The 25356-nt window shown below is 49.6% G+C and overlaps 1 protein-coding gene across 3 annotated transcripts in view; it reads right to left on the reverse strand.

The window, feature by feature from the left end:
* The window catches only part of slc44a5b (solute carrier family 44 member 5b), a 180492-nt gene that overhangs the window by 58293 nt on the left and 96843 nt on the right, over positions 1 to 25356 (reverse strand). For 2 of the 3 annotated variants that reach the window (XM_073062497.1, XM_073062496.1), the window contains exons 4-10: positions 24807 to 24891; positions 18409 to 18493; positions 16737 to 16865; positions 15791 to 15851; positions 13345 to 13468; positions 11111 to 11143; positions 4916 to 4999 (exon numbers count right to left, since the gene is read on the reverse strand). In XM_073062497.1, the coding sequence (XP_072918598.1) occupies positions 4916 to 4999; positions 11111 to 11143; positions 13345 to 13468; positions 15791 to 15851; positions 16737 to 16865; positions 18409 to 18493; positions 24807 to 24891 (601 nt within the window). The remainder of the gene's footprint in view (positions 1 to 4915; positions 5000 to 11110; positions 11144 to 13344; positions 13469 to 15790; positions 15852 to 16736; positions 16866 to 18408; positions 18494 to 24806; positions 24892 to 25356) is intronic. The other variant, XM_073062498.1, reaches the window with a different exon arrangement.

Here is a 25356-nt window from a genome sequence, read left to right on the forward strand (position 1 = left end):
ATACTCCGTGTGGTCTCACGAGTGCCTTATAGAGCCTCAACATCTCATCTTTGCTCTTATATTCTATACCTCTAGAAATGAATGCCAATATTGCATTTGCCTTCTTCACAACTGACTCAACCTGGAAGTTAACCTTTAGGGTATCTTGCACAAGGATGCCTAACTCCCTTTGCATCTCTGCATTTTGAATTTCTTCCAACAAAGTGCATGACCATACACTTTCCAACATTGTATTTCATTTGCCGCTTCTTTGCCCATTCCCCTAAACTATCTCAGACTCTCTGCAGGCTCTCTGTTTCCTCAACACTACCTGCTCCTTCACCTATGTTTGTATCATTGGCAAATTTAGCCACAGATCCCTTAATACTGTAGTCCAAATCATTGACATACATCATAAAAAGCAGCGGTCCCAACACTGACCCCTGTGGAACTCCACTGGTAACCAGCAGCCAGCCAGAATAGGATCCCTTTATTCCCACTCTCTGTTTTCTGCCAATCAGCCAATGATCCACCTTGCTAGTAACTTCCCTGTAATTCCATGGGCTCTTATCTTGCTAAGCAGCCTCATGTGCAGCAGCTTATGAAAAGCCTTCTGAAAATCCAGGTTCACCATGTCTACTGCATCTCCTTTGTATACTCTGCTTGTAATTTCCTCAAAGAATTATAATAGGTTTGTCCAGCAAGATTTTCCTTGCTGGCTTTGGCTTTGGCCTATTTTGTAATGTCCATAATCTCATCCCTAACAATCTATTCCAACAACTTCCCAACCACTGATGTCAAGCTAACAGGTCTATAGTTTCCTTTCTGCTGCCTCCCACCCTTCTTAAATAGCGGAGTAACATTTGCAATTTTCCAGTCATCCGGTACAATGCCAGAATCTATTGATTCTTGAAAGACCATTGTTAATGCCTCCGCAGTCTCTCCAGCTACTTCCATCAGAACCCGAGTGTGCATTCCATCAGGTCCAGGAGATTTATCCACCCTCAGATTGTTAAGCTTCCTGAGCACCTTGATGAGATGTCACACATCTCTTATCAACCATGGTTCCTCCACCCTACCATCCTTTCCCAGTCACAACTTCCACGTTTCCATTGTGCATTTCCCAGGTATATATTCCCAGTTTATTCTCCCAAGTTTCTAATTGCACCATAATTCTCACTCCACCAATTAAATACTTTCCCATACTGTCTGCTCCTAGCAACGATCAGGGAGTTGTGGTCACTGCCTCCAAAGTTCCCCACTGAGAGATCTGACACCTGACCCAGTTCATTGCCTTGTTCCAGATCCAGTATGGCCACTCCTTTAGTCATCCTGTCTACATATTGTATCAAGAATCTTTCCTGCACACACCTAGGCTAGCAAATTCCATCCCATCTAAACTTTTTGTATTGGGGAGGTGCCAATCAATATTAGGGAAGTTAAAGATCCCCATGACAACCACCCTGCAGTTTTCCAAAATCTGCCTCCTGTTCTGTTCCTCAGTGTCTCTGTGTCAGGAACAGGGCCGGATGGACCCAAACGCAGGACGCAGACACTGAAGTACTAGGAGGAAGACAGGATGGGGATGCCATGGCACTTAAGGGTGGAGCTGGGGTTCAGGTAGATAGTGTCAGGCAGGCCGAGTGGAGCGGGCTCCCGGAGTACAGCCAGGCAGAGCGGAGCGGGCTCCCGGAGTACAGCCAGGCAGAGTGGAGCGGGCTCCCGGAGTTCAGGCAGGCAGAGTGGAGCGGGCTCCCTGAGTTTGAGTTCAGGTAGACAGGCTCCCGGAGTTCAGGCAGGCAGAGCGGAGCGGGCTCCCGGGGTTCAGGCAGGCGGAGCGGAGTGGACTCCCGGAGTTCAGGCAGGCAGAGTGGAGCGGGCTCCCGGAGTTCAGGCAGGCGGAGAGGAGCGGGCTCCCGGGGTCCAGGCAGGCAGAGCGGAGCGGGCTCCCGGGGTCCAGGCAGGCAGAGCGGAGCGGGCTCCCGGAGTTCAGGCAGGCAGAGCGGAGCGGGCTCCCGGGGTCCAGGCAGGCAGAGCGGAGCGGGCTCCCGGAGTTCAGGCAGGCAGAGTGGAGCGGGCTCCCTGAGTTTGAGTTCAGGCAGACAGGCTCCCGGAGTCCAGGCAGGCAGAGCGGAGTGGGCTCCTGGGGTTCAGGCGGAGCGGAGCGGGCTCCCGGAGTTCGAGTTCAGGCAGACAGGCTCCCGGGGTTCAGGCTGGCAGGCAGATAAGCTGGTGGAGAGCCCTCCCTGGGCGGGCCGCATATGTCCCGGGTAGGGCCACCTCCCAGGCAGAAACACTGGATGCCTGGGCATGACGCGGACCCCTAGGCGGGTGCGGGGCACAATCCCAGGGTTCAGGCGGAAGAGGAGGACGGGGCAGAACCCCCGCCGGGCAGCGGCAGACCAGCCGGGCCTGCCCAACGGAGGCAAGGGATAGGAACGGGCATAGGTCTAGGGTGACCAACTCAACAGCCATGATAGCAGGAAAATTGGGAACGGCCGGCAGACAGCGCGACCGCGCAAACAAAACAAGCGAGCAGAGAAGCGGGACCAGCTCATGGGAAGAAAGGTGGGGGAGAGGACCAACCTGGCAGTACTGGTACGGGGCAGAGAAGCATGATGAGGAGTAGATCTGAGCCCGGGCAGGATAACAGAATGCAGAGAAGAGTTCGGAGCCGGTGGAGAAAGAGGAAACAGAACAAAACGACCACCCGCCTGGTCCCAGTCCCAAGGCCCCTTATAAACACCTGCAGCTCAATGAGTCACAGGTGTGTCTCCTTGAACCAGGAGGGTCCTAACTAGTTCACGGGTGACGGGAGGGGCAACGGCAGGACCTGGAGTCCGGAGCCCTCGGACCGGATCGAGACCCGGCACGTGGATTACGGACCGGACCAGACCAGACCCTGACACTCTGTGGTTATTGGGGGATTCTGCAGAATACTCCCAACAGAGTGATTCCTGCTTCTACCTTCCACCTGCACTGACTCAGTAGATAATCACTCCATGACATCCTCCCTTTCTGCAGCTGTGATATTCTCCCTCACTCCCCCACCTCTTCCACCTTCCTCCCTGTCTTTTAACCCAGAACATATTCCTGGCATTGTGACAGACAAACCTCCGTAACAGCCACAAAGTCGCAGTTCCGTATACTGACCCACCCTTCTTCCTGATACTTTCTGGCCACTGTTCACAGAAGTCCCCTGTTGTGTCCATAGACAATGTGTGCACCATCTCCACCCCTCCCACAGTGTGACTCTCCCTCAGTACCACCCCCTCACAGTGTGACCCTTCCGCAGTACCCCCCTCCCAGTGACTCTCCCTCAGCACTACCCCTCCCTCAGTGCGACCCTGCCTCAGTATCACCCCCACAGTGTGACCCTCCTTCAGCACCACCACCCCCACATTGTGACTCTCCCTCAGTACCACCCCTCCCACAGTGTGACACTCTCTCAGTATCACCCCTCCCACATTGTGACTCTCCCTCAGTACCACTCCTCCCACAGTGTGACCCTCCCTCAGTACCACCCCTCCCACATTGTGACTCTCCCTCAGTATCACCCCTCCCACATTGTGACCCTCCCTCAGTACCACCCCTCCCACAGTGTGACCCTCCCTCAGCACCACCCCTCCCACATTGTGACTCCCTCAGTACCACCCCTCCCACAGTGTGACACTCTCTCAGTACCACCCCTCCCACAGTGTGACCCTTCCGCAGTACCACCCCTCCCAGTGACTCTCCCTCAGCACTACCCCTCCCTCAGTGCAACCCTGCCTCAGTATCACCCCCACAGTGTGACCCTCCTTCAGCACCACCACCCCCACATTGTGACTCTCCCTCAGTACCACCCCTCCCACAGTGTGACACTCTCTCAGTATCACCCCTCCCACATTGTGACTCTCCCTCAGTATCACCCCTCCCACATTGTGACCCTCCCTCGGTACCACCCCTCCCACATTGTGACTCCCTCAGTACCACCCCTCCCACATTGTGACTCTCTCTCAGTACCACCCCTCCCACAGTGTGACCCTCTCTCAGTACCACCCCTCCCAGTGTGACACTCCCTCAGTATCACCCCTCCCACATTGTGACCCTCCCTCAGTACCACCCCTCCCACAGTGTGACCCTCCCTCAGTACCACCCCTCCCACAGTGTGACCCTCCCTCAGCACCACCCCTCCCACATTGTGACTCCCTCAGTACCACCCCTCCCACAGTGTGACACTCTCTCAGTATCACCCCTCCCACAGTGCGACCCTTCCTCAGTACCACCCCTCCCACATTGTGACTCTCTCTCAGTACCACCCCTCCCACAGTGTGACCCTCTCTCAGTACCACCCCTCCCAGTGTGACACTCTCTCAGTACCACCCCTCCCACAGTGTGACCCTCTCTCAGTACCACCCCTCCCAGTGTGACCCTCCCTCAGTACCACCCCTCCCACAGTGTGACCCTCCCTCAGCACCAGCCCTCCCACATTGTGACCCTCCCTCAGTACCACCCCTCCCACAGTGTGACCCTCCCTCAGTACCACCCCTCCCACAGTGTGACCCTCCCTCAGCACCAGCCCTCCCACATTGTGACTCTCCCTCAGTACCACCCCTCCCACATTGTGACTCTCCCTCAGTACCAGCCCTCCCACATTGTGACTCTCCCTCAGTACCACCCCTCCCACAGTGACCCTCCCTCAGTACCTCCCTCCCACAGTGTGACCCTCCCTCAGTACCACCCCTCCCACAGTGACCTCAGTACCACCCCTCCCTCAGTACCACCTCTCCATAGTGTGCCCCCCCCCCCCCCCCCAGGAAGACTGGAATTATTCTGGCCTCCCTGGAGTGGAAGCTGAAATTTGACCTGGGATTCTTGCTGCTGAATCCGGAGCACAGAGCCTGGTTTAATCCGGAGACACAACAATGTCTTGTCCTCTCTGGCCAGTACTCACATCAAAATCCAGAACCAAGAGTTGGTGTAGTCCTCAAATATCTTCATCCCAACCTCCCGAGCATCAAGCACGTAATTTATTCCCCTGTAAAGGACGGAAGGCGGGTTATATTTCTCAGTCAATACCAAGTTAAACATTAGGCAGGTAGCACGATCAGTTCAGGGTGAGAGGTGTGAGTTAATAACGTCTCCGTGTAGAAAGCACAGTATTAGAAATGGCTGAAGCGAGATCACAGTACAGACTGCAGCAGTGAACAGACCCCTGATTCTCCTTTATCATGCTGCACCGTGGGTAACTGTGGGAGGGACAAGTCACCAACCGAAGTTCACAGTTCAGAGTTTATGTACTTTGAACTTCGAATTTCTGTCAGTAACCTGCACCTCCCATAGTGCAACATCCCTCCTTCAGTATCACCCCCCCACAGTGTGACATTCCCTCACTACCACCCCTCCCTCAGTACCACCCTCCCACAGTGTCACCCACCCACAGTGTGACCCTCTCTCAGTACCACCCCTCCCAGTGTGACCCTCCCTCAGTACCACCCCTCCCACAGTGTGACTCTCCCTCATTATTACCCCTCCCACAGTGTGATCCTCCATCAGTACCATCCCTCCCACCATAAGATGCACCCTCAGTACCACCCCTCCCACAGTACCACCCCTCCCAGTGTGACCCTCCCACAGTACCACCCCTCCCACAGTGTGACCCTCCCTCAGTACCACCCCTCCCACAGTGTGACCCTCCCTCAGTACCTCCTCTCCAATTTCACCTTGGGATCAATAAAGTATGTCTGTCTGTCTGTCTCTCACAGTGTGACCCTCCCTCATTATCACCCCTCCCATAGTGTGATCCTCCATCAGTACCACCCCTCCCACAGTGTGACTCTCCCTCAATACCACCCCTCCCACAGTGTGACCCTCCCTCAGTACCACCCCTCCCACAGTGTGACCCTCCCTCGGTACCACCCCTCCCACAGTGTGACTCTCCCTCAATACCGCCCTTCCCACAGTGTGACCCTCCCTCAGTACTACCCCTCCCACCGTAAGATGCACCCTCAGTACCACCCCTCCCACAGTACCACCCCTCCCAGTGTGACCCTCCCTCAGTACCACCCCTCCCACAGTGTGACTCTCCATCAATACCGCCCTTCCCACAGTGTGACCCTCCCTCAGTACCACCCCTCCCACAGTGTGACCCTCCCTCAGTACCACCCTCCTACAGTGTGACCCTCCCTCAGTACCACCCCTCCCACAGTGTGACTCTCCCTCAATACCGCCCTTCCCACAGTGTGACCCTCCCTCAGTACCACCCCTCCCACAGCGTGACTCTCCCTCAGTACCACCCCTCCCACAGTGTGAACCTCCCTCAGCACCACCTCAACCACAGTGTGACCCTCCCTCAGTACCACCCCTCCCACAGTGTGATCCTCCCTCAGTACCACCCCTCCCACCGTAAGACGCACCCTCAGTACCACCCCTCCCACAGTGTGACTCTCCCTCAATACCGCCCTTCCCACAGTGTGACCCTCCCTCAGTACCACCCCTCCCACAGTGTGACCCTCCCTCAGTACCACCCCTCCCACCGTAAGATGCACCCTCAGTACCTGCCCTCCCACTGTAAGATGCACCCTCAGTACCTGCCTCCCACAGTGTGACCCTCTCTCAGTACCTGCCCTCCCTCTGAGCCGCTCCCGTGGTTATTAATGTGATGCCAACAAATCTGTCCTAAGTAAGATCTCACCAAGTGCAACCTTGCAGTAACCAGATAACTGCCCCCCCCCCCCCCCAGATCGAAGAGCTCCTGTCTCTACACTCTGTGACACCCACAGTGCAGATGTGGGCAATGTCTACAAACCGCAGCACTGCTATGATCTCTTGCTGTGAGGCCGTTTGAACCGCAGCTGATTAGTCGTTAAAGAATTAATGCCTCCCTGGGGAAGTGCTAACAGTGCGCAGGAAGGTCGGGTTAGTCCAAGGGTTCCAACGTCGAGGGCAGCCACAACCAGTAAATGGCATTAGCATTGCTGCATCTGTGAAGCACTTTGAAATGTTGAGGCTTGTGAAACGCAGACCTTCCCCTTCTCCCGCAGTCAGCGCCACCACCACAAACTCTCCCCACATCCCTTTTCCCAGTTGTTATCCAATTCTGCTAGTTCTCCGTCTGGTATGCAGGAGGAGGGAAGCACTGCACAGGATCAGAAAAACTTGCAGATAGTTGTAAACAGCCAACTCAATCATGGGTTTCAGCCTTCCCAGCATCGAGGACACTGACAAAAGATGCTGCCTCAGCAAGGCCACTCATCACCCAGGACATGCCCTCTTCTCATTTCTACCATTGAGGAGGTACAGGAGCCTGAAGACACACACTTCATGTTTCAGCTTCTTCCCCTCCACCATCAGATTCCTGAATGAACTCTGAGCCATGATCACTACCTCACTATACTTTTCCTGCTTTCCTTTTACACTACTTCTTTAATTTAAGCTTTTAATATTTATTTCTTGTTGTAATTTATAGTTTTTTATTATGTATTGCACTGTATTGTTGCCTCAAAACAACAAATTTCACGACAAAAACCTAATCCTGATTCATTGATCACACTGTCTTGTACCGCTTACTGAATTTATTTTTATATATATTTCATATTTTAATTTATAGATGTTCCATTATAGTAGTTGTTTGCCATTGCCTTTTTCTAGACAGTGCATTTACAAGACAGGGGACCCCAGTCATAACCAATACTCTTCCGAGACTCTGCCTGGCGTCAGTGGTCGCATAACCAGGACTTGTGATGTTCACCAGCTGCTCATACAACCATCCACCGCCTGTTTCCATGGCTGCATATGACCCTGATCAGGTGCTACACCTTATCCAAGAGTCACCTGAAGTCTAAGCAACACCCACAAAATGCTGGAGGAACTCAGCAGGCCAGGCAGCATCTAGGAAAAGAGTAAACAATCAACGTTTCAGGCCAAGGCCCTTCATCAGGTGCATGCTGTACACCTTCTTTATCACCTGTCAAACCATGTTCCAAAGGTTCACCACCCTGTGAGTGACAAAGTAATTCTCACATCTGCCCTGACTAACTAATCTTTCAGCTGAGACTATGACCTGGTTCAAAACCACCACCCCCCACCCCCATCGAGAGACCTGGTCACTGTGGCTTTCCCCTGGTATGTTGCCCCCCTCAGCAGAATCCAAAGTGGTATTATTGAGGGGAGCGGCCACAGGGCAATTCTGCACTGGGTGCTTTTTCCCTTTCCCTCTCTTGACAGTCATCCAGATATCTGCCTCCTGCAACTTAGGGGTGACTACCTCCCTGTAGCTCCTACCTACCACCTCCTCATTCTCCTGTATAAGCTGCAGTTCATCCACCTCCTGCTCCAGTTCCCTGACACAGCCTGTTAGGAGTTGCACTTCTCCCTGGAGGTAGCCGAGATCACCCACATCTTGCAAAAAGAGCATACCACTGCCCTGGGATCCGTTCTCATTACTCAATAATTAAGAAAGAGAGAGAAATTTGACAGAAACCCCAACTTAGCCTCTGTTTCTCTCAGCACAGCCTCTAAAGCCAAAACCTTAGTTCTCCACTCTAATTCTACCCCACTATGGCCACTCCACTTTGACCTCACTTCTTTTTCTTGGCCGTTGATAAGTTCCCAATACCCTAATAATATGTCCTGGTTGCTTTTTAAACCTGGCACTAGTCTCCACAAAGATCTGTTCTCACAAGAGAACAGAAATTTCCTGCTTTTCAACCATAGACTTCCAAACATTCAAAGAGTCTCCTCCTGCAGTTTCTGACATAAGCTTTCTGTCCCCAAATCCACCTTCAAATTCCACTCTGGAAATAACAGTAAAGAGTTCTCCAGTCAAGGTGGGGTAGGATGATTGTGTAACCATACACTGAGACATGAGACATTGGAGCAGAATTAGGCCCCTCAGTCCATCAAGTCTGTTCTGTCACTTCATCTTAGCTGACTTATTATCCCTCTAAATCCCGTTTTCCTGCCTGCACCCAATAACATTTAATGCCCTAACTAATCAAAAACCTATCATCCTCTGCTTTAAATATACTCAGTGACTTCACTTACACAGCCATCCAGGTCAGCGAATCCCACAGATTCACCACCATCTGGATAAAGAAATTCCTCCTCATCTCTGTTCTAGATGGATGTTCCCCTATTCTGAGGTTGTACCCTCTGGTCCTAGACTCCCCCATAGGAAACATCTTCTCTACATCCACTCTGTCTAAGCCTTTCACTATTCGATAGGTTTCAATGAGATTCCTCCCTCTCCCCACCATTCTTCTTAGCTCCAGTGAGTATAGGCCCGGAGCCATCAAATACTCTTCATGTTGACCCTTTCATTCCTGAAACCATTCTCGTGAATCTCCTCTGGACCCTGTGAATGCCAGCACATCTTTTCTTCATCTGATGTCCACCAAGCTCCTACCTCATCCAGTCATTGGGGCAAGCCCTGGGTTTGATAGATGGCAACTGGTGGAGTAGTAAGGTACGAACGGATGGGCCCGGAAACATCAGTCACAATATGGATCCTTTCTCAATTTGGTCATGGGAATCTTCCCTGGGGACAAATAATAAGGCAGCCTGGATGCAGGCAAATAAATAACCCAGAAGCAGTGTTGAAAGAACACTGGATATTTGTTTATCTGTGGAGAAGACGTGTGGTTTTGTCACTCTGAAGGACAACATCTCAGCAGGTGCCTGTAAACAGGCACAGGGACACCATCTGTGGTGACAGTTCAGTACTGTACTGACTAACTCTTTGTCTGCTACTCAGTGAAGAGCAGAATTAGGCCATTCAGCCCATTCAAATCTCCTCAACCACTTGACCATGACTGATTTATTTTTCACTCTCAACTCCATTTTCCTGCCTTTTTCCTGGAACCTTTAACACCCTGACAAATCTAGAACCATCAAGCTCCACTTTAAATACACCCAATGACTTGGCCTCCACAGCTGCCTGGGGCAATAAATTCCACAGATTCACCATCCTCTGGCTAAAAATTTTCCTCCTCCTCATCTCTGTTCTAAATGGATGTCCCTCCATGCTGAATTTGTGCCCTCTTATCCTAGACACCCCCACCATAGAGTGGATATCTCCATATCCACTCTATCTAGGTTTTGAACCAGCATGGATAACTTCACTCACCACAACTCCGAACTAATTCCACAACCTATAGATTCACTCTCAACGTCTCCACAACTCAGTATTATTTAACCTCTACACAATTTGTCTTATCTTGCACACTGGTTCTTTGACAGTCTTTATTTATAGTGCATAAATTCTGTAGTATTTCTTTATTTTCCTGTTGAATGCCCACAAGGAAATGAATCTCAGGGATATATAAGGTAGCATATATGTACTTTGATAATAAATGTACTTGGACATTGGGTTTTAACGACCTTCTCCCATTCTCTAGGGAGGTTCACGAGAATGATCCGGGAATGAAAGGGTTGGCATCTGAGGAGGGCTTGACGGCTCTGGGCCTGTTCTCCCTGGAGTTCAGAAGAATGGGGGGGAACCTCATTGAAATCTATTGAATATTGAAAGGCCTAGATAAAGTGGACATGGAGAGGATGTTTCCAATTGTGGGGGAGTCTAGGACCAGAAGGCACAGCTTCAAAATAGAGGGACTTTTAATTAGAACAGAGATAAAATGGTGATGAGGATTAATTTCCTTAGCCAGAGGGTGCTGAATCTGTGGAATTCAATGCCCCAGGCAGCTGTAGAGGCCAAGTCATTGGGTATATTTAAAGTGGAGATTGATAAATTCTTCTTTAGTCAGGGCATCATAGGTGATGGTGAGAAGGCAGGGGAATGGTGCTGAGAGGGATAATAAATCAGCCATGATGGAACAGCAGAACAGACTCAATGGGCCGAATGACCTAATAATGCTCATGTCTTATGGTTTTATGGCTTTCTAAACTCCAGCAAGAACAGGCCCAGAGTCAAGTTCTGTTTTTCATATGATTGGTCGTGTCTAGTTACATTCCTGCCTTCCTGCTATCCCAACAGACCCTTCCTTCCTTCCCCCCTGCACACCACCTCTCACTGACTTTAAAGTGCACTGTGTTCCAGATGAGCTCAACAGCTAATAGACAAGGCAGCCAAAAAGATCATGCAGGTTTAGTGCATATCAGCTCATTCCACAGTCAAAGGTTAGGCCAGCACCTGTCGGATCTGTGCCGGATCTGGTTCACTTTGCTGTGAATTTAAATTAAAAAAAGGATTTATTATCAGACAAAAAGTAAAGTTACCCACTGCAAAAGTGCCAAGGTTAAAATCTGTCAGCATGAACTGACTCAGACTGTTTAATGTCATTTCCAGTACGCAAGTGTAAAGGAGAACGAAATAATTGTTACTCCAGATCTGATGCAGTACAAAAAAAAAAGCAAGATAAAGAACACAACAACAAAAAAACACAATAAATATAAACACATAAGATAACTTATATACACAGACTGGTTGTATGTCCATAAAGTGACGCTAGACATGAGAATATCTCTACACAAGGTGACTCTGACAGGAAATTATAAAGTATTGGTGGTTGGGGGTGTGGAGGGGTGGGTTAGTGGGTGGAGAGGCTGATTAGCTGTACTGCCTGGGGAAGGTAACTGTTTTTGAGACTGGTGGTCCTGGTGTGGATGCTACGTAGCCTCCATCTGGGAGTGGGACAAACAGTCCATGAATAGGGAGGGTGGGATCCTTCATGATGTTACTGGCCCTTTTCCAGCACATTTCTGAATATATTTCCTTGACATGGGTAGGCTGGTGCCCGTGATGCGTTGGTCAGTGTTGAATACCCACTGTCGAGTCTCCTGTCTGCCCCAGTGCTGTTTCTGTACCAGGCAGTGATGCAGCATGTTAGGATTCTCTCTCCTGCGCACCTGTAGAAGTCTGTGACTATAGGTGTGCAAACTCCAGCTCTCTTCAGCCTCCTCAGAAAGGTGAAGCCTTGGTGAGCTTTCCTGATCGTGTCGGATGTGTTCTGCGACTACGAGAGGTTGTGTGAGCTATGCAACCCGGCAGTTTCAAACCTCTCGCGGTTTGAAAGCTGACTTGACCATAAGCAGCAGGTTCTGCTGCTTCAGTCATTCAGATACTTGACTGGCATCCAGAAGAGAAGAGCATCGATCCACGGGCTCATTCATCTATGGTGGCAATTGATTCAGACCCCACCATGACAGTTTATTAAATAAACTGCTTGTAATATTTATCTAATGTGGAAGAACCATCAGATTCAATCGCATCTCCAGGGGCAGGAAGCCAGCTGCCCTTTTCCAGTGTGGTGTGTACGCGACTCCAGTCCACACTCCACTACCCCGGGGCAAAGCGAGAGCTGGTAATGAATGCTCGCCTTACCTGTGAGGATCATTTCCACGCAGACACATAAACAAACACAAACACAGGAAAATAGAACGAGCAGCGAAAATAAGATTTTCTTGGGGGAAAAAAACCCCTGCAGGAGAGAAGCCCCCCTGGGTCAGGGTGAACAGATAACATTCATCATTGAACATAGAACAGTACAGTATCATACAGGCCCTTCGGCCCACAATGCTGTGCCAACCATTTAACCCACTCTAAAATCAATCTAACCCTTCCCTCCCAAATTGCCCTCCATCTGTCTATCATCCATCTGCCTATCTAAGAGTCACTTAAATGTCCCAATTGTATCTGTCTCTACCACACACCCACCACTCTCTGTGTAAAAACACCTCCCTCTAACATCCCCGTATACATACATCCAAACACCTTAAAATCAGGCCCCCTTGTATTAGCAATTTCTACCCATGAAGTAAGTCTTGATCTATGCCCCTTATCATCTTATACACCTCTATCAAGTCTGAGAAGGGGAGGTGCCCCCGGATCAGGGTGAACAGATATCCTTAATTCATATCTCAATTAATTTTATACTGCCGATAACCTGAGTATCCAGCTTCAGAATAGAAATGAGCTGTCACATTATTACACTCCAGCCAGAGCAGGTAGTGCTCTGGGTTAGGTGGACAAGTCCATTCTAAATGCTTAAGTTAACTGCAAAGATAGCAAATGGAATTTTAAAAAATATATTTTCTGAATGTTACATCAATAAACATTCTGAACTTCCATGAAAAGTTAATCAGGATAGTGTTATTGTAACAGCTGCACATCTTATTTCCCTTGGCACACAGTCCACATTGCAGGTCCCGATGGAGACCGACCACCCTCTCACACATCGGGTTCAAGATCTCTCTCTCTGCGGGAATGATCTGCTCTCCTCCCCTGGTGTCCTGTGATCACCCACTGCCTCCATTGCCTGCCACCGTCTGATTGCCTCCATCGATCTCCTCACAACCCAATCCCTGTCTGCCTGGGAACGCTCCAGGAGTTGGGAGTCTGGAGTCCGGAGTCCGGCGGACACTTACTTGGCTGCATCCCTGAGATCCGTCACGTTGCGAGTTTTCCCGCGGCCATCCCGGAAGGTGGTTTTGTTGGCTACCGTCAGGATTCCGTTCTTGGTGGTGAAGTCAGGAAAACAGCGACGGAGAACTGGGGCAGGAAGAGGGAGAGAAAAGTCAAGCTGAGATGGTAGGAAATCGGAACGCCCAGTGGCTACAGGCAAAGCCCGTTCCTCTGCCTCTAACCGCCCAGTGGCTACAGGCAAGGCCTGTTCCTCTGCCTCTAACCGCCCAGTGGCTACAGGCAAGGCCCGTTCCTCTGCCTCTAACCGCCCAGTGGCTACAGGCAAGGCCCGTTCCTCTGCCTCTAACCGCCCAGTCACAGCAGACAAAGCAAGGACACAGTCCATTCAGCCCATCTGCAAGTAGGTACAGAGATGTCAGTTTTTTACACAGAGAGTGGTGAGTGCGTGGAATGAGTTGCCGACAATGGTGGTGGAAGTGGATACAATAGGGTCTTTTAAGAGACTCCTGGATAAGTACATGGAGCTTAGCAAAAATGGGTAAGCCTAGGTAATTTCTAAAGTAAGTACATGTTCAGCACAGCATTGTGGGCCGAAGGGCCTGTATTGTGCTGTAGGTTTTCTATGTTTCTATGTTGGAATTCTTGCTCCCATCATTCTCCATAGCAATAAGGACAGAATATAGAAAAGTTCAGCACAGTACAGGCCCTTCAGCCCATGAAGTTGCGCCAAACCTTTCATTTATTTATTTATTTAACCTTCTCCAAGATCAATCTAACCCTCCCCTCCCACATAGCCCTCTACTTTTCCATTATGCATGTGTCTGAGTTTCTTAAATGTCCCTAATGTACCTACCTCTACCTCCACCTCAGGCAGCGTGATCCACACTGTGCTGTGCATTCAGAGATGCTCTTCGGCACACACATGGTTATCTGAGTTACTGTCGCTTGAACCAGTCTGGCCATTCTCCCCTGACCTCTCTCATTAACAAGGTGTTTTTACCCACAGAACTGCTGCTCACTGGATGCTTTCTATTTTACGCCAGTTCTCTGTAAACTCTAGAGCAGGGTTTATAGGGCCTCTTCCTCAATAGTATTGGTCCATGGCATAAAAAAGGTTGTGAACCTCTTCTCCAGGTGTTTGTGAAAATCCCAGGAGATCAGCAATTTCTGAAATCCTCAGACTACTCCGTCTGGCATCAACAATCATCCCACAATCAAAGTCATTTAGATCACATTCCTTCCCCATTCTGATGACTGATTTGAACAGCAACTGAACCTCTTACAACACACACAAAACGCTGGAGGAACAGCATCTATGGTAAAGAGCCGATGTTTTGGGTCGAGACCCTTCTTCAGGACTGAGGAAGAGGGGAGGTGCCCGAATTAAAAGCTGGGGGGAAGAGAAGGAGGATAGCTAGAAGGTAAAGTCAGGTGGTTGGAAAAGGTCCAGGGCTGCAGAAGAAAGAATCTGATAGGAAAGGAGAGTGGACAATAGGAGAAAGAGAAGGAGGAGAGGACCCGGGGGGAGGGTGGGTAATAGCATGTGAGAAGAATGAAAGGTCGGTGTGGAATAAGCAAGTGGGGGAATGGAACCTCTTGACCACGTCTGCATGCTTTTATGCATTGAGTTGGCTGTTCAGATTTTGCATTAATGAGCAGGTGTACATGTGTACCTAATAAAGTGGCCACTGAGTGTAGCTGGCATAGTTTTGGACAGTTAAACTGGGACGGGACTTGCTTAGTTTGGATAAGTATATGGATCGGAGGGATGAGGAAGGCTATGGTCAATAGGCAAAATAACAGTTCAACATGGACTAGATAGAGCAATCGCTGTTGTGCTCTTCGACTCTGGCCGACAGCCACATTTCAGTAACAGATCATTATCAATATTTCCATATTTTACAACTCTGGCTGCAGGAAATGGTGGCAAATTGAACTGGTTTGTCTTGTCCCATGTACTCAGACACAGTGAAAAGCCTCTCCTGCAAACTGTTCAAACAGATAACATCATTACACAATGCATCCAGGTAGAACAAGGTAAAACAATAACAGAAAGTGTTAAACTGGGAATGAGAAGGGAATGATTGGGGACTGGCCAAGTAAGTGACCGAAGACTGACCAAGTGAGTGATCAGAGATTCATTTAGGAGTGACCATGTATGACTGCATAATGACCAGGGGGTGACCATCTAATGACCAAGGACTGACCAAGTGAGTGACTAGGGAATGACTACATAAAGACCAGGGAGAGACCCAGTGAATGGTCAGAGAATAACCAGAGTGTGATCAGGGAATGACCATACACATATTCTACACCAAGCTATACCATGTTCTCCAGGGCCGTAAGTTGGGCATGGACTGTCTGCTGACCTCTCACCCCTGACACAACATCTCCAATACCATTCCAGAAACCGGGCAGGTTCCATAGAGAACAAAGCTTCATACGTACATGGTCGGCTGGGAATGATCATAGATGGACAATCTTCATCTCGCATCACCTGCCCAGCAGCCTGAGGGGAAGGGAGGAGGGAGAGAGAGGAAACGGTAGGTTAACAGAATGCAGGACTTTGCTCAGTATGTCAAGAGAAAATAATGAGCCATCGTTGTTCAAGGGGTGTGGGCTTCACAGGCTAAGCCAGCATTTAATTGCCTCTCACTCACTGGTTCTTGAGAAGGTAGTGTTGAGCAGTCTTCTTGATTCACTGCTGTGTGCAGGTGATCCACGGGGCAGTTGGGGTGGCAGTTCCAGAGCAGATAGAAGGGACAAATGGATCTGAATAAATCTCACATTCACAACTAGGAGCACCGTGCACAGTTCCAGTCTCCATATCACACTGGGAACACCATGCACAGTTCCAGTCTCCGTATCACACTGGGAACACCGTGCACAGTTCCAGTCTCCATATCACACTGGGAACACCATGCACAGTTCCAGTCTCCATATCACACTGGGAACACCATGCACAGTTCCAGTCTCCGTATCACACTGGGAACACCATGCACAGTTCCGGTCTCCATATCACACTGGGAACACTGGTAGTTATCCTACAAGAGTTAAACACTGACAGTGAAAGAGGGTGAATATTCAATCTGTCTGACTGTTGTGAACATTGCTGCGGGGGGAGCAGTTTGGAGCCGTTCACCCGTGAGGCCAGGGTCTGATGAAGAGTAAACACCTGGGATCAGGGGCCAGTCACCAGGTCACCAACATGAGACAGTGGTCAGCAGGAGCAGACAGACTGTCTATCGCAGTCACAGATGAATTGGATGCGTTGATAATCAGGGGCAGGCTGAAGAGTGGGAGAGGGAAGGGTAATTTTGGGATGTAGATGATGGGAGGGGCTGGAATAGAGGACCGAAGGCACGTTTCCTTCTGGACCATAAATGGAACCAACCTTCCACGGGTTATTGAAGCCAGGCTGACAGAACTGCCGGTAATATTCCCAGTAGGTACTGTTCACCCTGAAGATCGACTTGATATCAATGTAGGTGGCAAAACGATTCGGACATTTCTCAACACAGAGCTGGAAAAACAGAACCGGTGGTCAGAGAGACGGTCACACTGTGGGAGGGGTGGTACTGAGGGAGAGTCACTCTGTGGGAGGGGTGGTACTGAGGGAGGGTCACACTGTGGGAGGGGTGGTACTGAAGGAGAGTCACTCTGTAGGAGGGGTGGTACTGAGGGAGGGTCACACTGTGGGAGGGGTGGTACTGAGGGAGAGTCACTCTGTGGGAGGGGTGGTACTGAGGGAGGGTCACACTGTGGGAGGGGTGGTACTGAGGGAGAGTCACTCTGTGGGAGGGGTGGTACTGAGGGAGGGTCACACTGTGGGAGGGGTGGAACTGAGGGAGAGTCACTCTGTGGGAGGGGTGGTACTGAGGGAGGGACACACTGTGGGAGGGGCGGGTACTGAGGGAGGGTCACACTGTGGGAGGGGTGGTACTGAGGGAGAGTCACTCTGTGGGAGGGGTGGTACTGAGGGAGGGTCACACTGTGGGAGGGGTGGTATTGAGAGAGGGTCACACTGTGGGAGGGGTGGTCACACTGTGGGAGGGGTGGAACTGAGGGAGGATCACACTGTGGGAGGGGCGGTACTGAGGGAGGGTCACACTGTGGGAGGGGTGGTACTGAGGGAGAGTCACTCTGTGGGAGGGGTGGTACTGAGGGAGGGTCACACTGTGGGAGGGGTGGTACTGAGAGAGGGTCACACTGTGGGAGGGGTGGTCACACTGTGGGAGGGGTGGTACTGAGGGAGGATCACACTGTGGGAGGGGTGGTACCGAGGGAGGGTCACACTGTGGGAGGGGTGGTACTGAGGCAGGGTCACACTGTGGGAGGGGTGGTACTGAGGGAGGGTCACACTGTAGGAGGGGTGGTACTGAGGCAGGGTCACACTGTGGGAGGGATGGTACTGAGGAAGAGTCACACTGTGGGAGGGGATGTACTGAGGGAGGGTCACTCTGTGGGAGGGGATGTACTGAGGGAGGGTCACACTGTGGGAGGGGTACTGAGGGAGGGTCACACTGTGGGAGGGGATGTACTGAGGGAGGGTCACACTGGGAGGGGTGGTACTGAGGGAGGGTCACACTGTGGGAGGGGATGTACTGAGGGAAGGTCACACTGTGGGAGGGGTGGTACTGAGGGAGGGTCAGACTGTGGGAGGGGTACTGAGGGAGGGTCACACTGTGGGAGGGGATGTACTGAGGGAGGGTCACACTGTGGGAGGGGTACTGAGGGAGGGTCACACTGTGGGAGGGATGGTACTGAGGGAGGGTCACTCTGTGGGAGGGGTACTGAGGGAGAGTCACACTGTGGGAGGGGTGGTACTGCGGGAGGGTCACACTGTGGGAGGGGTACTGAGGGAGGGTCACACTGTGGGAGGGGTGGTACTGAGGGAGGGTCACACTGTGGGAGGGGTACTGAGGGAGGGTCAGACTGTGGGAGGGGCGGTACTGGGGGAGGGTCACACTGTGGGAGGGGATGTACTGAGGGAGGGTCACACTGTGGGAGGGGCGGTACTGAGGGAGGGTCACACTGTGGGAGGGGCGGTACTATCTACTGCTCACCTGTTTGGTGGGACACTGAAGGCTGGTCAACACGACAGGACTGGCACATTTCAGGATGTTGAAGTAGAACAGGATTGTCTTGTTCCTGGAGGAGAGGGAGGTTAAACATAGTGAATGTGTTCACATTACCAAAGAGGTACCTGCGCCTGTAGAACCAGGTGTGACTGAAGTTTACCTAATCCTGAAGAGGTGGCGTACAGGAGAGAGGTAGATCAGCTGGTTGAGGGGTGTCACAACAACAACCTTGCACTCAATGTCCGTAAGAACGAGGAATTGATTGTGGAGTTCAGGAAGGGGAAGTTGAGGGAACCCTCATTAACGGATCAGCAGTGGTAAGAGTGAGCAGCTTCGAGTTTCTGGGTGTCAACAACTCTGAGTTTTTACCCTTGGCCCAGCATGTTGATACAATTACAAAGGAGGCACTTCAGCAGCAATACTTCATTCTCTCGTTGCATCACTGTCTGGTATGGAGGGGCCACTGCACAGGATCGGAAAAAGCTGCAGAAGGTTGTAAACTCAGCCAGCTCCATCATGGGCACTCACCTCCCCAGCACTGAGGACACCTTTAAAAGGTGATGACTCAGAAAGGCAGCATCCGTCAATAAAAATCTTCATCACCCAGGACATGCCCTTTTCTCATTGCTACCATCAGGGAGGAGGTACAGGAGCCTGCAGACATCGTCAATGATACAGGACCCCCATCACCCAGGTCATGCCCTCTTCTCATTGCTACCATCAGGGAGGAGGTACAGGAGCCTGCAGACATCGTCAATGATACAGGACCCCCATCACCCAGGTCATGCCCTCTTCTCATTGCTACCATCAGGGAGGAGGTACAGGAGCCTGAAGACACACACCCAACACTTTAGGGACAGCTTCTCCCCCTCCGCTATCAGAATCCTGAATGGACACTGAAGCCGTGCACACTACCACAATATTTTTTGCTCTATTTTTGCACTACTTGGTTAATTTAATTTTTAATGTACTTGTGCATTTAAAATTTAAGTAATATTTGAGTAATCTTGTATATCGGTTGATTAAGCATTCTTGCCCATTTAAATATTTCATTATGAGCTATGTGTCACAAATAAGTGATTTGCATACGTCAAGATGCTACTACATGATATGTGTACAGCTCACTTAAAGTAAACTCAAAGTTAGACCCACATTTCAGACTTCTGTGTATTCCTTTGAATTAGTTTCATGTTTTGAAGTTACAGAGTGTTGCATTTCTGATAGTAATTTGTAGTTTTTATTTTTAGACATTACAATGTACTGCTGCTACAAAACAATAAATTTCGCAACATAACCAGTGACGTTTAACCTGATTCTAATGTCCCTCCCTGCATCAAACTGTTTCCTTGGATCTTTCCTCAGCGCCTGAGCATCGGGTGTTTTTCCTATCACTGTCTTGTGTGCCCAGCTCTTGCTGTCAGGGTGAGTGTCAGTTAGAGAAATAGTCACAGAAGCAGTTTCCACCTCTCAACACCTCCCTATCCAATATCCTGTGCAAATACCCTCTAAGCCTCCTTCCTGCCTCTGTTTTACACACAAGAGGCTCTGCAGATGCTGGAAATCTTGAGCAACACTCACAAAGTGCTGGAGGAACTCTGCAAGTACCTCTGGAAGGGAATAAGCAGTCAACATTTCAGTCCTGATGAAGGGTTTGGGCCTGAAATGTTCTGTCTATAACCCTGCCTGATCTCCTGAGCTCCTCCAGCAGTTAGCATGAGCCTGCAGCTCACTCCTCATACCTTCTGTCCAAGACTGTTTTACTCTGCCAAGATCTCTCCGTCATTGATAGATAACCCTCAACAGGAACGATGGATTTCTGTGTAACGTGTGTGTGTGTGTGTGTGTGTGAGTGTGAGTGTGAGTGTGTGTGTGTGTGTGTATGTGTGTGTGTGTGTGAGTGTGTGTGTGTGTGAGTGTGAGTGTGCGTGTATGCATGTATGTGTTTGTGTGTGTGTGTGTGTTCCTGTGAGTGTGAGTGTGTGTGTGTGTGTGTGTTCCTGTGAGTGTGTGTTTGTGAGTGTGTGTGTGTGTGTGTGTGTTCCTGTGAGTGTGTGTGTGTATGTGTGTGTTCCTGTGAGTGTGAGAGTGTGTGTGTGTGTGTGTTTGTGTGTGTCTGTGTGTGTGTGTGCATATGTGTGTATGTGTGTGTTCCTGTGAGTGTGAGAGTGTGTGTGTGTGTCTGTGTGTGTGTTTGTGTGTGTGTGTGTGTGTGTGTGTTCCTGTGAGTGTGAGAGAGTGTGTGTGTGTGTGTGTATGTGTGTGTGTGTGTGTGTGTGTGTGTTCCTGTGAGTGTGAGAGAGTGTGTGTGTGTGTGTGTATTGAGGATGGGAAAGAGGCATGTTTTGCTGTTGGTAGGTTGAGTTAACACAAACAACACATTTCACTGTCTGCTTTGACGTACGTGTGATAAACAAATCTGACCCTTAACCTGAACTTGAACCTGACTCTGGACTTGAAGGTGAGGATGTGAGATCAGAGGTGCATTTACCTCCCATTTTGCCAAGAGTTCCCAGACCTTCCCATTTTCCTGCAGGACTGTCAGCAGCTGCAGCATTTTGCAGTCAGTGATTGTGGAAGGACAACAGTATCCCACAAGGAACATAGGATTTGGACCATTGGATTACAAAAGTGGAGGAGAGAGATAGACGGGTTTATTCTTGCTGAAGGTCTGTGACTCGTGGTGTTCCACAGGCCCTGTGTTTTCGTGATCAATATACCGGTAAATCATTTTGATAGGCAGGTGGGTTCGTAAATTTGCAGTCGACACAAAGATTGGTGGAAGGTTGTGAAAGGATTCAGCAGGGTAGAGAATGGTTGGAAACATGGGCTGAGACCTGGCAGAAGGAGAGTAATTCAGGCATGGGCGAAGTGATGTGCTTTGGGAGGTCAGTGTAAGGAGAAAGTAGAGAGTAAATGGCAGGACCGCCAGATACAAAATTCAGGACTGTAACACTTTGTGTACATAAGTACAAAGGAGAATGAAATAACTTCTACTCTGGATACCGTACAGCACAAAAATAAAATGCAACAATAATGAAAAACACAAAAGTAATGAATATGTACGGTTAGACAGCTTATATAGATAGATTGTACATTCACAAAATGAGCAGAAATGTACTGAGAGAATTTGGGGGTGCAAGGACATAGTTTCCTGAAAGAGGTGACACAAGTGCATAGGGATATAAGCAAGGCGAAGGCCTGCTTGCCTTCATGCTTCTAGGAATTGGGCATAAATGTCAGACACAGCTGTATAAAACTCTGGTCTCGCTAGTAAACTTCTCTCAGGCTTCCAGTCAGGTACAGGTTTCAATTTTAAACGCCGTTTCGGTGACAAACTCCTCCATCTTCATCAGGGCTGATGCCTAGGCATGTGTGGTTCAATGGCATATACTCAACTCCTGTTGTCCATCCCTCCTGATTGGTCAGTCATCAATCAATCAGGTTTCCACTGATCCACCATGTTTACAATCAAATTCCAGTTCTTACTTAGAGAGACCTTTGTCTTTGTTAAAATTCTTTTTCTCTAGTCTTATTTCAATGGCTTCCTTCACCAGGTGGTCCCAAAAGCCACTGGTGGGGTAATTGAATTAAGGAGGTCAAGGGGAAGAAACTCTTCCTGAAATGAATGTGTATCTTCAGGCTCCTGTAGCAATGAGAAGGTCCTGGGGGATGGAGCTCCTTGATATGAGGGCTTCTTGATATGAGGGCTCCTTGATATGAGGGCCTTCTCCAAAGCCCTCCTTGATATGAGGGCTTTGGAGAAGGTACAGAAGAGGTTCACCAGAATGCTGACTGGACTAGAGAATTTTAGGTGTGAGGAGAGGCTGAACAAGCTTGGATTGTTCTCTCTAGATCAATAGAGGCTGAGGGAAGATTTGATAGAAGTACAACCTTATTAGAGGCAGAGGTAGGGTAGACAGTCTGAGTGTCTTTCCCAGGGTGGAAATGTCAAATACTAGAGAGGGGAAAGTTTAAAGGAGATGTCCAGGGAAAGTTTGTTTTTTACACAGAGAGTGGTGGGTGGCTGGAATGTGCTGCCAGCAGTGGTGAGAAGCAGCTTTGATTGAGGTATTGAAGATGTATTTATGCAGACGCATAAAGAAGTGGGGAAAGGACATATTGGGAGTCCTCATGCAAGATTCCTTAAAGGTTAAATTGCAGGTTGAGTCGATGGTAAGGAAGGCAAATGCAATGATAGTATTCGTTTGAGAGGACTAGAATATACAAGCAATGATGTAACGCTGAGGCTTTATAAAGCACGAGTCAGACTGCACGAGGAGTGCTGAGAGAAACATAGAAAACCTACAGCACAATACAGGCCCTTCGGCCCACAAAGCTGTGCTGGACATGTCCTTACCTTAGAAATTACCTATGGCTACCCATAGCCCTGTATTTTTCTAAGCTCCATGTAGCCATCCAGGAGTCTCTTAAAAGACCCTATCGTTTCCGCCTCCACCACCTCTGCCAGCAACCCATTCCACACACTCACCACTCTCTGCATAAAAAGCTTACTCCTGATATCTCCTCTGTACCTGCTTCCAAGCACCTTAAAACTGTGCCTTCTCGTGTTAGCTATTTCAGCCCTGGGGAAAAGCCTCTGACTATCCAGACGATTAATGCCTCTCATTATCTTGTACACCTCTATCAGGTCATCTTTCACCCTCTGTCACTCCAAGGAGAAAAGGCCTCATAAGGCATGCTCCATAAACCAGGCAATATCCTTGTAAGTCTCCTCAGCACCCTTTCTATGGCTTCCACATCCTTCCTGTAGTGAGGCGACCAGAACTGAGCACAGTACTCCAAGTGGGGTCTGACCAGGGTCCTATATAGCTGCAACATTACCTCTCGGCTCTTAAACTCAGTCCCACGATTGATGAAGGCCAGTGCACCATATGCCTTCTTAACCAGAGAGTCAACCTGCATAGCAGCTTTGAGTGTCCTATGAATTCAGACCCCAAGATCCCTCTGATGCTCCACACTGACAAGTCTTACCATTAATGCTATATTCTGCATCCCTTATCTAAGACAATTTGTGCTGGCATTGGAGAATCATGAGAATGATTATGGGAATGAAAGAGTTAACATATGAGGACATTTGATGGTTCTGGGCCTGGACTTGCTGAATTTTAGAAGAATAAGGGGGATCTCACTGAAACCTCTGGAATATTGAAAGACCTAGATTGAGTGAACGCAGAAAGGATGCTTCCTATAGTGAGGGTGTCTGGGACCAACGGCACAGCCACAAAATAGAGGGACGTTCATTTAAACAGAAATGAGCAGGAATTTCTTTAGGCAGAGGGTGGTGAATCAGTGGAATTCAGTGCCACAGATGGCTATGGAGGCCAAGTCATTGGGTTAAGGTGAGAGTTGATGGGTCCTTGATTAATCAGGGGGTCAAAGGTTTCAGGGCGAGGGCAGGAGAATGGGGGTTGAGAGGGATAATAAATCAGCCATGATGGAATGGCAGAACAGACTCTTATCTAAGTAAGCATTTGGCATGGTCTAATTCTGCTCCAGTGTTTAATGATTTTATGATATGGACAATGTGCAGGCAGGTAGGATTAGTTTAAATTGGCATCACACAGAAGAGCCCGATCCTGTGCTGTACTGACCTGTGTTCTGCGCTAATACAACACAGGAACAGCTGAAACACACATTTCTGGCAATGTTAACCTGGGTTTGAATAGCAGGCCTGGGAAGCTGGAGGAAGTTTAGGGCCCATCCCTTTCAGTGGTACAGAAGCTGCAGGGTATCAGACCACGAGACCCCTACAGAGGACAGTAAAAGCCAGCGAGAGAATCACCGGGGTCTCCCTCCCCCATTTGTGACATTTTCTGGGAGCATTGCAGATGAAGGGCCCAAAGCATTGGTGAGGATCCTCACCACCCATCCCACAATCTCTCTGACCCACTGCCGTCGGGAGGGAGGTATGGCAGCATCAGGACTGGGACTGCCAGGCAGGGTAACAGATTCTTCCCTCAGACTGTGAGACTGATACCCTGCCACCACTGACGTCTCGTCACTAGGGCAGCGAGCTGTTTACTGTTTACCTGTGCTATATACTGCATGCGTTTTGAGTTATATTTTATTAACTTTATTTAGGTTTATGTTTTGTGGGTGCACTGTGGTCCTGAGGAACATTGTTTCATTTGGTTGTATCTGTGTACAGTCAGATCATAATGATCTTGCACTGCGGTCCTGAGGAACATTGTTTCATTTGATTGTATATGTGTGTAGTCAGATGGCACTGAACTTGAACTTGAAGTTGTACTTCCTGAGCTTAACCTGTCAACCAGACCTCAGCACTCCCAGGACCCCATGCTGCCCCCACATCCACCTCATCCCATAATCGCCAGTGCCGGGACACGGAGCCGGGTACTCACTCATTGACGCTCCCCTTCTGCCCACAGAACTGGCCCCTGCTGTCGGTAGGATACACAACTTTCTTCGGATCACCGTGGACCCAAGCTGATAACAGAGGAGGGGAAGACAGGTAGGGAATCATTGAGTAATACAGCGTGAAAACCGGTCCAGGCTGACCACAGCAGCCCCCCCCCCCCCCATTCCCCGCTACTCATAAACACAAGAAATTCTGCAGATGCTGGAAATCTTGAGTAACACCCACAAAATGTTCAGGCAGCATCTATGGAGGGAATAAATGTTAACATTCCCTCCTGTATACAAATGTTAAAGATGCATACAGCTCTCCCCCCACTTGGAAGATCAGTTCACCTCATGCCCTTGTGTAACCCAAAGTACAGCAATAGCTAGCTACCACCAAGATAGTAAAGAAATGGTCTCTGGAGGCTTTGAAGAGCTGCTTTGAGGTTACTGACTGGAATGTGCTTTGTGAACCATATGGGGAAGGCATTAACGGGCTTACTGATGATATCACTGGCTACATCAACTTCTGTGTGGACACTGTAGTACTAT

Source organism: Hemitrygon akajei, chromosome 12 (assembly GCF_048418815.1).
Source record: "Hemitrygon akajei chromosome 12, sHemAka1.3, whole genome shotgun sequence".
NCBI lineage: Eukaryota > Metazoa > Chordata > Chondrichthyes > Myliobatiformes > Dasyatidae > Hemitrygon > Hemitrygon akajei.